We start from the raw sequence: 13,028 nt of genomic DNA on the forward strand, positions 1-13,028 counted from the left end.
ACAGGCCCTCCTAAAAAGTTCGTCCCCATCTTTCCTGTAGGCCCCCTTTAAGTACTGAAATTCTGCAATAAAGTCTCCCCAGAGCCTTCTCTTCTCCAAGCTGAACAACCCCAACTCTCTCAGCCTGTCATCACAGGAGAGGTTCTCCAGCCCTTTGATCATTTTTGCAGCCCTCCTCTGGACCCGCTCCAACAGGTCCATGTCTTTTCTGTGCTGAGGGCTCCAGAGCTGGACACAGTACTGCAGGTGTGGGTCTCACCAGAGTGGAGTAGAGGGGCAGAATCACCTCCCTCGACCTGCTGGCCACGCTTTTTTTGATGCAGCCCAGGATATGGTTGGCATTGTTCCAACTCTCAACTTTTTTCTTAGAGTTTTATACCTTTCCATGTCAGTATGTTGAATCTTTCAGCTACTGACCGTTACGGTGTCAGTAATTATACTACTTACTGTCTATTCTTATTTTTCTTGTCTTAACATGGCCTGAGCTCACATACCTTCTCACATTTTAAGAATTAATTTCTTAGTATAACTGAACCAAGGTTCTACACCTGTGCAGCACCCAAACTAGGCCTTGGATACCTGGGGCTGGACCAGGGCTAAGAGTCAGGTGGTATAAAAATCTCCTTTGTGTCTCTGTCCTAAGCAACTTGCGGTGCTTCCAGGTGTGCCTGAAGATTTTCATGAAATGTCACCCTTAGAATTAAATTAGAAAATGTGTCTTTGCCACAAGAGAAAGGAAACTGTGGTCCAGATGATTGTTTTTGTGTCTCATAAGCTGCAGTTCAGAATACTCACTTGAATGCTCAAATTAAAATTTTGAAACAATGGAGGCCAGATTTTCTCTGGGATTGCTGTGTATTTCCAGAAGAGCCTGAATTTGCTGATTGTCAGGGCATATTGCAAACTTATTTGCTTACTTCAGGTTTTCCTTCATGTCAAGCGTTTCTTCATTTTAGGAAGAATTCTTTCTGTTCAACCACTGCTAATGCATTCTGACAGATACTAATGTTTACAACTAGAAATACTTGATAATGACTCTTTGCAGGGCACGGTCTATCCAGTAGGAAATCACACAGACCCTCCCTTCGTGCCAGCTCCATTTGCCCTCCCAGACCAGGGTGATTCCATGCTTTACCTGGGAGTCTCCAGTTATTTTCTTAAGTCTGCTTCACTGGCTTACTACAGAGCAGGTGCCTTTAACATCACCATCTCCAAAGAGGTAAGTAAAATTTCCATGTATTAGAATTACAAATAGCAGCAGTATGGATAGTCAGCAAAGGAGACTAACACATTGTTTGCCATTTCACACAGATTTGGGTCACACTTCTACCATTTCTAGGAGGGATTCCTGACATTCATTCTGTGTGTCATCATTTAAAATAGTCAAAGGCTCTCTCAAACCTAAGTCTGAACTTCTTGGCAGCTCTAGGCAAGGAATGACAGATACGAACTTGGTGTGCAAGAAGTGGCAGAAAGAACCAAAAAAACTGTTTCTCTGCATGGATCCCACATAGGAAAGGAAAGGGCAAGACAGGAAAAAGTGTACTGAATCACAGTCTGCTGCATAGAGGCCCAGAGCAAATACACTGGCTGTGTTGAGAGCTAGAACAAACCCTCAGACTTAACAGAGCATCAAGAAGCAGGTACAAAGAAACTAAGCTTTCAGCTGTGGGTGAAGAACATACAAGACTTATTTTAGAAATGCTGTTTCCACAATGGCATTAGTAGTCAGAGTTTCCAAGAAGTTTTGCTAACTGAAACAGTGCTGCGAGTGTCTTTATAAAAATTGGTGACACAAATGGCACTGATCATCACAGTGCTCAGCACCAAAAGGGCAAATGAGATTTTTGAATCCTGCCTCTGACAGTATATTTCATCTAAGAAAGTCCCAAAGGCAGGAAGTAGGCAGGATGCCATGTCTGTTCTTTCAAGAATAATGCTTGTTCACTGGTACATGCTTCTAAAACATGTCCATGAGAAATCTGTCTCTCCTGTGTCCCACAGAGCACTGTGGGTTCCCTAGGAATCATTCTGGGGCAAGGAAATACTAAATCAAATCATGGATTATCTAAAACTAAAGTAAACAGGATATGTTTTTTTTTTCCCAAGGAAAACCTAATTTTCAAGCTGATATAAGGATCTAATTTATTTCATTTGTTTACAGCTTGCTACTAGTTTTAACCTAAACACCGCCTTATGCAAAGATTTTGTTCCTGAGGTGGGTACTTTTACTTGTACAGACCTTTTAACAAAGAGCAGTAGCTATTGTTTCTTATGGAAATTTGATACCTGTGTACTAGCTCATTTGCAAAATTTTGGAGTAAACAAGGAAACTGAGCTGGTTTATGATTAGTGCAAGATTCAAACATACATGTCTACCCCATCATAACTCTATGGTTTTCTTGTTTATATCACACTACTCTTTAGTCTTTCTCTACCCCACTAAGTGCTGGATTCGCTCTCAGTCTCCAAAACAGTTATAAAGACTAAGTGGTAGACATCTGTGAGATCAGTGTCCTTTTATTCCTGTTCAAGGTAATGGTATCTCTGCTATTGGTAGCCTGACTTCTCTACGCAACGATACCTGATTTATGACTACCAGAGATTATACACAAGGGGAAGTAATTGGCACGATTAGCTAAATTCATAAATGTGATGCGAGAAATTGAGATACTATGAGATGCTTTAAAAATCCCTAATATGTCAACATTTACTATAAAATTATGAAAGTTGGAATCTGTGGCATTGCAAACTGAAGTTCTGTCCTCCAGGAGTTTCTCTATTTTTCAAAAGATTGGCTGTTTTGGAAGACTGCCTCTTTTCTAAATTCTTTATATTGTCAGGGTCGTTAATTATTTTTTTTTACTGGAGTCACTCATTTCCCTTATTTCTTTAACACGTGGTCCTAATCCCCTCCTCTTGAAACACGTATTTCAGGAACAGCCTTTAAATTATTTCTTTCTATATGTTCAATATTGGTGGGTCTAAAACTTCATCATTTGTTTTATGGTCTCTGAAACTCAGATTATATGCAGCGCTAATTTCGTCATTTCAGTTGTTATAATTAAAATGAGGTATTTTTAATATAAGTTAATTAACAAGAGGATCAGTATATAGCACCTGAGCTGATGCAGCCACAGAAACTGTAGCTTAAGAAAAGCTTAACTCTGCATTCGGTGTTTTTTTTTTCCTCTTTGAAATTCCACAGATTGCTCTGAGTTACGTAGCAGCATGCCCAGTGCTGTTGAAGCTGATGGCTACATCACCACCTGCGGTCAGTTTAAACACAGACAGATGCATCCTCCAGATCAGTGGATCTGTAGAAGTGTTTGCTGTTCTGCCAAATTCAACCACCCACTACCTCTTTACAGGGAATCTAGTAAGTAACATGAGCTAGAAGATAACATGCAGTGCTGGGGCTGAACAAATCACACAGTAATCTTCCAGATCCTTTGAAAATCATAGAGATCAGCAGAAAATAGCATATACTGGTCTGCCACGAATATGCATAATGTTCTGTTGTATTTCACAGGGAGGAAACATGCACCACATATTGTAGAATTTAATAGGCAGGTGCAGAGCGCTACTTATGAAAGCCCTTTTTTCCACGTGGGAGGTTGAGTGATTATTCAAGAATAAATTGTAATATATAAAAATGTGATTATCTGACGCCCGGTCTTCCTAACTTGTTTGTTGTAAAATAGTTACGTGTGTCCCCAGACATCTTTTCATTAGCTTGAAAGTGAACCAATTATGTTAGCCATGCAAGGACTTAAATGATCCTAATGATAAGGAGGCAATTTGGCTAGTGTTATCACTTCACTCACGCAATCTCAGTTGCTGTCAGAAAGCAGCAAATTCACAAATGATTTCACTATCTACATGTATTGACCGAATAAAAAGTTTAGACGTTGTGTTTCCAATCACAGAAGCAATTGCATTTGTGCCTGTATCTAAGACAGTATCTATCTGTGTATACAGTCACAGAAGACTGTTTTGTTTTTTTCCCTGCAGACAGCCAGTACCAGAGCCAATTTGACAATAACCAAACAGAAGTTGATTATCTCATTACTTCTGAAGAGGTAACCAAGGAAAATTCAGAAAGCAACATTAACAATCCCAACATTAGGACACAACAGAACTTCATTGTGTCAGACTGACAGTGCTTGTTTCACCATAAGAAAAAGAAAATTAGTTACCTTCCTTCTCACAGGGCTCTAAGAGACTTTTGACTGGTTGGTCTAAATCTTGCAGATGAAATATAACAATATTGTGGAACAACCATGTCTCTTGTGCAACGTGATACTCCCCCATTCTGTAGGTTAAATACCTTTCCAGATGACAATGTTCAATTTATTGGTTATCTTAAAGGCATCTGTTTCAGTCTGTGCTGATGCTGAAGAATAAAGTTTAGTAGTTAATTTGAAACCCTCTAAACGTTGCTGCCGTGCCATGTCTGAGCATCATAAAACTGCCAGTGCAAATACTGCACTGGACCACTGTAACTAGCCCTCTGTATGCCTTCACGTGAGGGGAAGGGGAAAGTGAGACTACATAGCACATACTGCAACCGCAGACACCTTGCCATCAAACAAATGAGACTAGAAATGTGTCTGTTAGTTTGAAACAAAGCCCAGAGCTTTTTAAATTCTGCTTAGATCTTCTGGTTTTGTGGTTACCTACAGTTACAGGTCTTCTCAGCTGTCTCAGAACAAATTTTATTCACACTTCAAGCTGGGCTGCGTTTACAGCCCCTTTCTCCCTAAATGCACCAGGTGGGTAGAAGCACAGACTTTCAGGCAAGGAGCCCACATTGGTGTTTCTTCTTTTTAGCTCTATCCTTCAAGTGGGGTCAGAATTCCAGAATATATGATATTTTTTAACCTATTACATTTTCATTAAAGAAAAATATGAGTAGTCTTTTCTTAGTTTTGGTCACTGAACCTTTTTAATAGGAAAAGAGGACTTAGGGTTATCAGAGCCTGTCAGTATAAGTTTAAGAAGTAGTGGTGCCACTCACTCAGAGCTTTTGACACAAGAATGTGTTTGTGTGTTCTTCAAAATGTTTTTTTTCCCCAGGATTATATTTACAGTGATCTGAGGATGCATGACACGCATCAATGGAAAAAGTTATGAAATCATAATGGTTAGGAATGGATATGAGTTTATTTGAATTATAATGAACATTTTAGGAATGTGTAGTTTAGCCATTGCAGGAAATAGCAATTCAGAAAAATTTGATTTCCTACATCTTATAGTCACAGCCCAGGACTACACATGACTGTAGGAGAAGATTAGTATCAGAAAGATCGCAGTGATTCTAGAACTCATTTGTAGTCATCCTAGTTTTGATTAAAAGCTCTTGGGAATCAAAGACTCTTTGGGAAAGTTAAATGTGTGAATCAGCATGAAATCAGTATGAAATTCCACAAATGAATCTTCAAGCAGTGTGCATGACTTGTGCCTTCATCCTTTCTGTGCCTTCAGTCCTCCTCTTTTACTTCTTTTCCTCAGGCTCCAGTTCTCCCTGCTTCACTCCACTCTTGGCTCCTCTGAGGTAAGTTGGGGTTTCAGTGCCTAGGAAAGGTAGCTGAGCCCTTCAGAGATAAAAGAAATTCATCTGAACTTGTTGCTGGACAATTCTTGGTCTGTCTTGAGGACACCATCTGCCACTGCTTTGTCTGCTTTGAAATAGTATATTCTCTGCTTTTCTTTTGCTTTCCAGTAAGAGGAAATACCTCATGGAGTGTTGAGGTTTTTTTTTTCCTCATCAGAGGCTGCAAATGTTATGGAGTTGTTACCATGTAACGTTAATTGACCTAGCAAGTCACCATTGTTGATTCTGCTCACTTTTGTATCCAGCAGCACAAAGGCAGGCATGGGGCATGGGGCTAGAACCTCTTCTAGCCGTTTCTGACAGCCAGCCTGAATTCACAGCCGGATTGAGTAGGTGTAGCAGTTGGAGTGAATACAATGTCGGTCTTAAACTCAGTTTCAGGAATTATCTTGAATCAACCAAATATCATGAAGAGGAGAGTCTAAAACAGGGAATAAAAGAAACACCATGCCACTGCTTAGCTCACTCACTGTAGACTGAGAAATGGTCAATGCGACCCTGCAGCAGCTCAGCCCAACCCACATATTTAAGTGAAGGGAGGAGGACGTTAATGCCAACGGCATAAGAGAGAGCACCAGGACAGGGCGGTTCTTGCCACCCAGAGAACTGTTCAGTTCTGAGAACTGAGTCCTGGCAGCTGAAATGGGTTTGAACAGATTTCATGCCTAAAGTTAAGATTCAACCCAAATGCTTAACATAGAGAAAAAAAAAGACTTCGATTTAACTTATTGCAAGAAAAATGGACACCTCTTTGGCATGTGTATTTTACATTGTTCAGCTGCAACTTAAACCAGAAAAGATCTTTTTTACCTATGATTTTCTGTGCCAAGCTCTGTTCTGATCTTTTTGCATGTCAGTCCATTTCTAACCCTCCATCTCCCCCGTGAAGCTGCAATCCCATAGGCATCCAGCAGTAATCACCAAATGTGTTTTCCCCCTCAGCAGATGTCACCGGTGGAGAATTTTCTGTCTTATGCTTTGCAGAGTGCAGTGATCCCAGTAATCAATGGTAAGGATTGTGGCCAGTCCCTGAGCACAGCTGGTAGGAAAGCAAGGGTGAAACCATAAAAGGGAGTGCCCAGCTTTAAAGACTGTGTTATGGGAGGTTTTCTGTCCATTTGGCTGCACCCGGACCTAGGTCTGCTCTGTGCTGGACTTCAGTCCTGGTCTCTCAGTCACCTGGATTAGGGGACAGAGCAAGTCTTGGCTCCCTTCCAAGCACCGGGCTTGGGTTTCCTTTTCAGTGGATGCAAAGTGGCAGCAGAGGTGAGACATGCTTGAGTCTCATCCTGGCACAGAGCCCAGCCATAACCAGAGAATGGCCCAGACTGGGGAAGCGCAGAAGCACGCTTGCATCCTGGGGCTTTGACATTACCGCCTCCCTCTGCCTTTGTGCTTCACCTGCTGCCACAGGCAGGACAAAGTAGAAAATCAGCTCAGTGGGATGCAGAGAGTGACGGATGATGAAGAAAGAGGTGAAGGTGGAAAGAAGCAGGTGGACCAGTACAGAAGGTGCCTATGAGGTAAACAGAGGGGAGGAGGCTGCTGAGGAAGGAAGTGCGCTATTGATGAGGAGAAAGGAAAGAGAATGGAGAGGAGGGATGCAGAAGTCAGATGTTTGGAAAAGCAAATAGTAATAGAGCTGGGGCTTGATCCAGGAAAGTAGGGATAGATGAGAATGAGAGGGACTGACAAGATTAGAAGATCAGGTAGAGAAGAAAATGAAAGGAAGATGGAGAGTAAGTCAGAGTGGGAAACGGCAGAAACCAGATCTTGTGGGGTGGATATCTGGAGAGGAGCAAAGGCAGTCAGATCCCAGTGTCAGACAGCTGAGAGATTGTAAGAGGTTTGTATGCAACTTTTTCACAGGATTTTCTGGCTTTTAGCAAGTATGACTAATAGCTCCCTTGAGAGGCGCAAAGACAGCTGATTAAAGGGAAATTGCAAAACAAATTGAGTTCCTTGAGAAAGATGCTTCTAAAGTGCATTTTATTATTACATTAAAATGTATTTATATTTGTCCTTTCTGAAGATAAACTGGGAAAAGGATTTCCTCTTCTTAACTTGGCCCACACTACCCTGACTGGACCTGTAATAAAAATTAAAAAGGTGAGAAGCGTGATTTCTTGTTAAAGAATATTGCTTCTTTTTCAGGCCTGTGCATTTGTGTGTGTTCCTGTGTCGGGTAGACCTAAATGTTGCTAATAGTAAAGCTTTAACTATATACTAGATATAAAATCCAAACTCCACCCCCCACCCCTAGCAGTTGTAGGTTATAAAGGGTCCACTAGCCCTTTGGGGTGTGCCAGCATGGGGACAACACAAGGACAGCTCTGCTATCCCCAGCAGAACTTAGGAGCATTGGGTGCTTGAGTCCTCACTGCTCTGGTCGTTCTCTAGGAAGGCTCATAGGCAACCTGAGTGTCTCTGTGGTAAGTATTATTTAGCTTTTTGGAGGGTTGTATTAACTTACACCAGAGTCCATTCCTACCCTAAAATTAATTAAAGTTTTCTTGTCTCCTGCCCTGCTGAGGGCCTTACCATGGGATCTAGTCCCAGAGTACTGACCCTGAATATATCCATCCAAAATTTAAAGTAATTTTACACATTCTTCTTTCCTCAGGGTCATCTGGTGATTTCCACTGATGTTCACTACAGACATGAGGAAGGGGGAGATGAGGACCTTCACAGTGACTCCTAACGTCCTTTTACTTTTAAACAATAACAAGAGAAAAATGTAGTCTTCCTTCTGTTGGCTTGTAGGGAGTAGATGCTATAACATTAGAAGCATGGCTTTTCATCACTATTTTTAATGTTTTAGTAAAACTTCTTAATCAGTTTTCACAAACTGAATCTGTTTGGTTTTAGTACAGTGAGTGGAGCTGACTATTATTGATGCTTTAGAAAACTTGTTGCAGACTGATGAGAAGGAGTGACAGGTTCTTTTCACTAGAGTTATAGACACCACATTTTATTAATTTTAGGAACCAGTTCGTGCATTATTCAATGTATCTCCATTAGTGTTAGCAAAACTTTGTGTATGGAGTAAGACCTTGTTCTTTGCAAGAATTTCACTTGTCCCTTTGTAACTGGATACCAAGAGTGGGAACAGGTTTATAAAATCCAATGAATTATCATAGAATTATAGAATCGTATCATCTAATACAGACCCTGGCTCAAAACAGGACTAACTAGATCAGGTTGCTGAGGGCTGTGTCCAGTCAAGTCTTGAACCCCGCCCAAGGATGGAGATTCCACAATCTTCCCGAGCAACCTGTTCCACTATTTAACTACCTTCAGAGTAAATTTTTTTTTCCTAACAGCTAATCAATATTTCCCATGTTCCAACTTGTTCTGTTGCCTTTTGTGCTATCATCACACACTTCCAATAAGAGTCTGGCGCCATTTTCTCTATGTTTTTGAATCAAAAAGTTGTAGACAACAAAAAGGTCGTTCAAGCCCTCTCTTCTCCAAGCTGAATAGGCCTGATCTCTCAGACTCTCCTTGTAGGTCATGTTCTCCAGCCCCCTTGGTGGCACCTGCTGGACTTGATCCAGGATGTCAATATCCTTCTTGTACTGGGGAGCCCATCTGGACACAGTACTCCAAATGTGGACACTACAAGTGTCAAATAGAGGGGAAGGATCACTGACCTGGACCTGCAGACTTATGTTCAACTTGTTGTCCACTAGGACTCCCAGATCCTTTCCTGCACAGCTGCTTTCTAAACAGCCACCAGCCTGTACTGCTGCAGGGAGTTATTCCCTCCTAGATGCAAGACTTGACACTTGCTGCTGTTAACTTTCTGTGGTTCCTGTCAGCTCACTTCTCCAGCTTGTCCAGGTTTCTCTGAATAGAAGCCCTGCCCTCCAGCCTGTTGACTGCTCCCCACAATTCGGTGTTGTTCACAAACTTGCCGAGAGTGCACCCTGTCCCATCATCCAGGTGGTATTAAACAGTACTGGTCACACTACTGATTCCTGTGGGACTCCACTAGTTACTGGTCAACAGCTGGACTTTGCTGATCACAGCTGATTCTGGAAGTCCAGCCAATTTTCCACCTACCTTCTCCAGTCCGTGTGTCACCAACTTGGTGATGAGACTAAGGGAGACTCTGTCAAAGGCCTTGCTGAAATCAAAGTACAGAACATCCACTGCCTTCCTCTTGTCCACAGTACCAGTCAGCTCATCACAGAAAGCAATGAGGTTGGTCAGGGATGGTCTGCCCTTGGAAAACCTATGCCGGCTGTTTCCAGTCACCTTCTTATGCTTCATGTGTTTTAGAAATGGCTTCTAAGACATTTTACTCCATAACCTTCCCAGGGACTGAGGTGAGACTGACTTCTGTGGATCATCTCCTTGACTTTCTTGAAGACAGGTGTGATGTCTGCCTTTTTCCAGTCTTGAGGAACCTCTCTCAAGTGCCATGACTTTTTGAAGGTGATAGACAGCAGTTTCACAATAAAATCATCCAGGCAGAACCTTCATCAGCTCCAGTTGCATCCTGTCCAGTCCCACGGATCTGTGTATGTCCAAGTGGATTAAGTGATCCTGAACTCTGTCTTCCTCCGCTGTGGGTGCTGCCTCACCCCCACAGACTCTGCTAGGAGCTCAGGACCTGGGAGGCCAGAGGATAAGTCTTGCTAGTAAAAACGGCCTTTTCTATGTTTCTTGTCACTAGTCTCCTGGCCCACTAAGCAATAAGCCCACATTCTCTTTAGCCTTCTTTTTGCTATCAATGTACTTACAGAAACCTTCCCTCTTGCCTTTCACCTCCCAAACTAATTTCAGCTCCAACTGAACTTTTGCTTTCCTAACTTCATTCCTACATGTGCAAGCAATATCTTTGTGTTCCTTCCAAGTAGCTGGTCTCAGTTTCCATCTTCTGTATGCTTCCTTTTTGTGTTTGAGTTCACTCAGGAGTTCCATGTTCATCCAGGCTGGCCTTCTGCCACAGTTGCTCAACAGTCTGAACGTTGTAATGGACCGTTCTTATGCTCTGAGGCGGTTGCCCTTGAAGATTAGCCAGCTCTTCTGGGCCTCTGCTCTCCAGGGCAATTTCCCACAGATCCTGCCAAGCAGGTCCCTGAAATCTGCTCATCTGAAGTCTATGGTTGTAATTCTGTTCTTTGTCTTGCTCGCTCCTCCCAGGATCTGAAACTCCACAGTCTCATGCTCACTGTAGCCAAGGCTGCCCTTGGCCTCTGCATCATCCAGCAGTTCTTCTTTGTTTGTGAGTAGCTGCAGCTCTTCGAGGGTATCAATCTCCAAATAATTCTGTACCTCTCATATTTGTAAAATGGAACTGGAAGCTTTCTTTTGTCGTATGTCACCATCACTAGAGGCATCCAACCAGGAGATATTAGAAGTGTATGGAAAGGAAAACTCACCTACAGTCATCACACTATGGAAAGTTAAGTTCCAGACTGGGACAGAAATGTAGCTTGCATTTGATTTTTAGCTGAATCAAATTTTTTTATCTAGCTGGCTGCTACAGTTTTTTACTGAAAAAAGCATCCTGAAACGAAACAGCAGTAAATCACAGAAGGGCTTCCAAGTCATTTTATTCTGTCGTAGGTGAAGAGTGACTAGAAAAAGAATGAAAGAGGAAGAACTCAAAAGAAATGGAGATTTTTAAACAGTTTGGTGTCCCTCATTGATAACACTCCAGGCACTTTCTTCTGCCTATTTGGGGAGAATTCATGAGATGGGGAAAAAGAGAACTAAAGCTCTGGTGTCCATCTCTTCTCTCCTCCAGCTGACCAACCAAGGAGTGCCATGGTTTAGTGGGTCTTTTCGAACCAGAGCCATGGCTTAGCATGACACTGACCCTTAAGTTCTAGTCCTCTGGCTGTTGCTCACAAACAAAGCAATCGTTCCTCCTAGGACTAAAGAGGATGCTGCATACACCAGCTGTTCCCCTGTATCATCCTATACTTACCTACTGGTCAGTATACCATTTTTGATCTGGTATTGTTTCCCGACTGACAGAACAATGGAAATGATGCACGTCCCTCAGTGTGCCCAGACTAGAGCGCATGTCGAAAGGGGAGAACTGGGAGAGGCAGGGAAAGGGGACCACTAGAGCGCTGAGCCAGAGGCAACAACTAGAATCATGCAAAGCCACAGTGATTTGCAGACATGCAGCAACAAGTCTCCACTGATTACCATACTGATAAGCTCATTAGGTTTCTTGTATACTGGGTGAAAAAGATCGCAATCTATACCCGCTTTAGCATATAGATTGAAGTAAATGCTTGGTGGCTCAACAGAGAAAACTGAAACAAAACATTTCTTTTAGAGGCTCCTTGTAACACCTTGAAAGGTGAAATGTTTGAGTGTAGAAACTATTTATAGTGTATTTAAATGTGCTATCTGAAGGGGTCTGCAAGCAGATATTTGGCTTTTACTACTATATTGGTACAAAGAAATGATGAAACTGTTCTGGAAGCCTTAGTCTGTCTTTGTTAACTTTTGCTGAAAGTTTTAACTGAACTGGGTGGTACTTCATTAGAAGAACCATAAAATGTTAAAAGGATATGATGAGGATAAGATGAGATAGTTTCCAGACAATTCAGTTGTTTGTAAATCTTGGAGATCTACATGGATGGAAACAGTGGAGCTTTTCCCTTGCTTTGAAGGAACTGCAGAACTTGTGGAGAAAATTTACAGCAGAGGTTTATGTAATAGAGGGTGTGATTTTTATTCACCCTCGGTTGCCAGAGATATAAATAATGAAATTATTATGCATGTGACTCCCTGCCGTGAATGTTAAATCTGTGTAAAGCATGAGTATTTGTTGACTGACTGACAAATGTCTCTACCCTTTTCTATTCATGGATTGCACAATGAAGTGACTCAGATTGTCCAGCAGAGTGCTCCATGCCTGAAGGAATTTGCTTGGTTTAATCAATTTGCAAGTTAATTGATTAAATCACCTCTTTGACAAGCCAAGTAGTACTGATTAGCTAAAGTACTGGTTAGCTGGATAAGCAAGCAGAAGAAATAGAAAATATTGACTGCGAGGACTTGATACTATATATTTGCACCACATATATATACTATTGTGTATATATACACTATAATATTAAATAATATATAATTTATGATTTTCTATATCCTGAGCAATTTCAGAACAGATGGGCCTAGATAGTTGTTTTCCATCTGTTCTTCCTAGCAGTGGCACATTCATTCATTTCTTTCACAATACAGACGTGGGTATCAGTATCATTCCTGTGGAACTACTGGAATAGAGCCTCCATCGGGGTTTCCTCAGGTCCATCTAAAAAGTCAGTGTTGAAACGGTGTGCCACAAAGGCAGCATGTCACTCCGAGCTCAGCATCCCAGTGGCTGAGCGCCCCCACCCAACAGTTTACACAGCCTTCTGCGTAGTCCCTAAATTAAATTAGT

At 41.9% G+C, this 13,028-nt stretch overlaps 1 protein-coding gene across 1 annotated transcript in view; it reads left to right on the forward strand.

Moving 5' to 3' along the window:
- LOC141737585 (bactericidal permeability-increasing protein-like) overlaps positions 1-8,318 on the forward strand; it is a 28,796-nt gene extending 20,478 nt beyond the window's left edge. The window contains exons 10-17 of the mRNA XM_074572530.1: positions 1,046-1,219; positions 2,165-2,218; positions 3,209-3,379; positions 4,015-4,082; positions 5,515-5,557; positions 6,560-6,626; positions 7,650-7,726; positions 8,241-8,318. Of these exons, the coding sequence (XP_074428631.1) occupies positions 1,046-1,219; positions 2,165-2,218; positions 3,209-3,379; positions 4,015-4,082; positions 5,515-5,557; positions 6,560-6,626; positions 7,650-7,726; positions 8,241-8,318 (732 nt within the window). The remainder of the gene's footprint in view (positions 1-1,045; positions 1,220-2,164; positions 2,219-3,208; positions 3,380-4,014; positions 4,083-5,514; positions 5,558-6,559; positions 6,627-7,649; positions 7,727-8,240) is intronic.
- The last annotated feature ends 4,710 nt before the right edge of the window (positions 8,319-13,028 follow it).

The sequence above is a fragment of the Larus michahellis genome, chromosome 1, assembly GCF_964199755.1.
Source record: "Larus michahellis chromosome 1, bLarMic1.1, whole genome shotgun sequence".
Taxonomy (NCBI): domain Eukaryota; kingdom Metazoa; phylum Chordata; class Aves; order Charadriiformes; family Laridae; genus Larus; species Larus michahellis.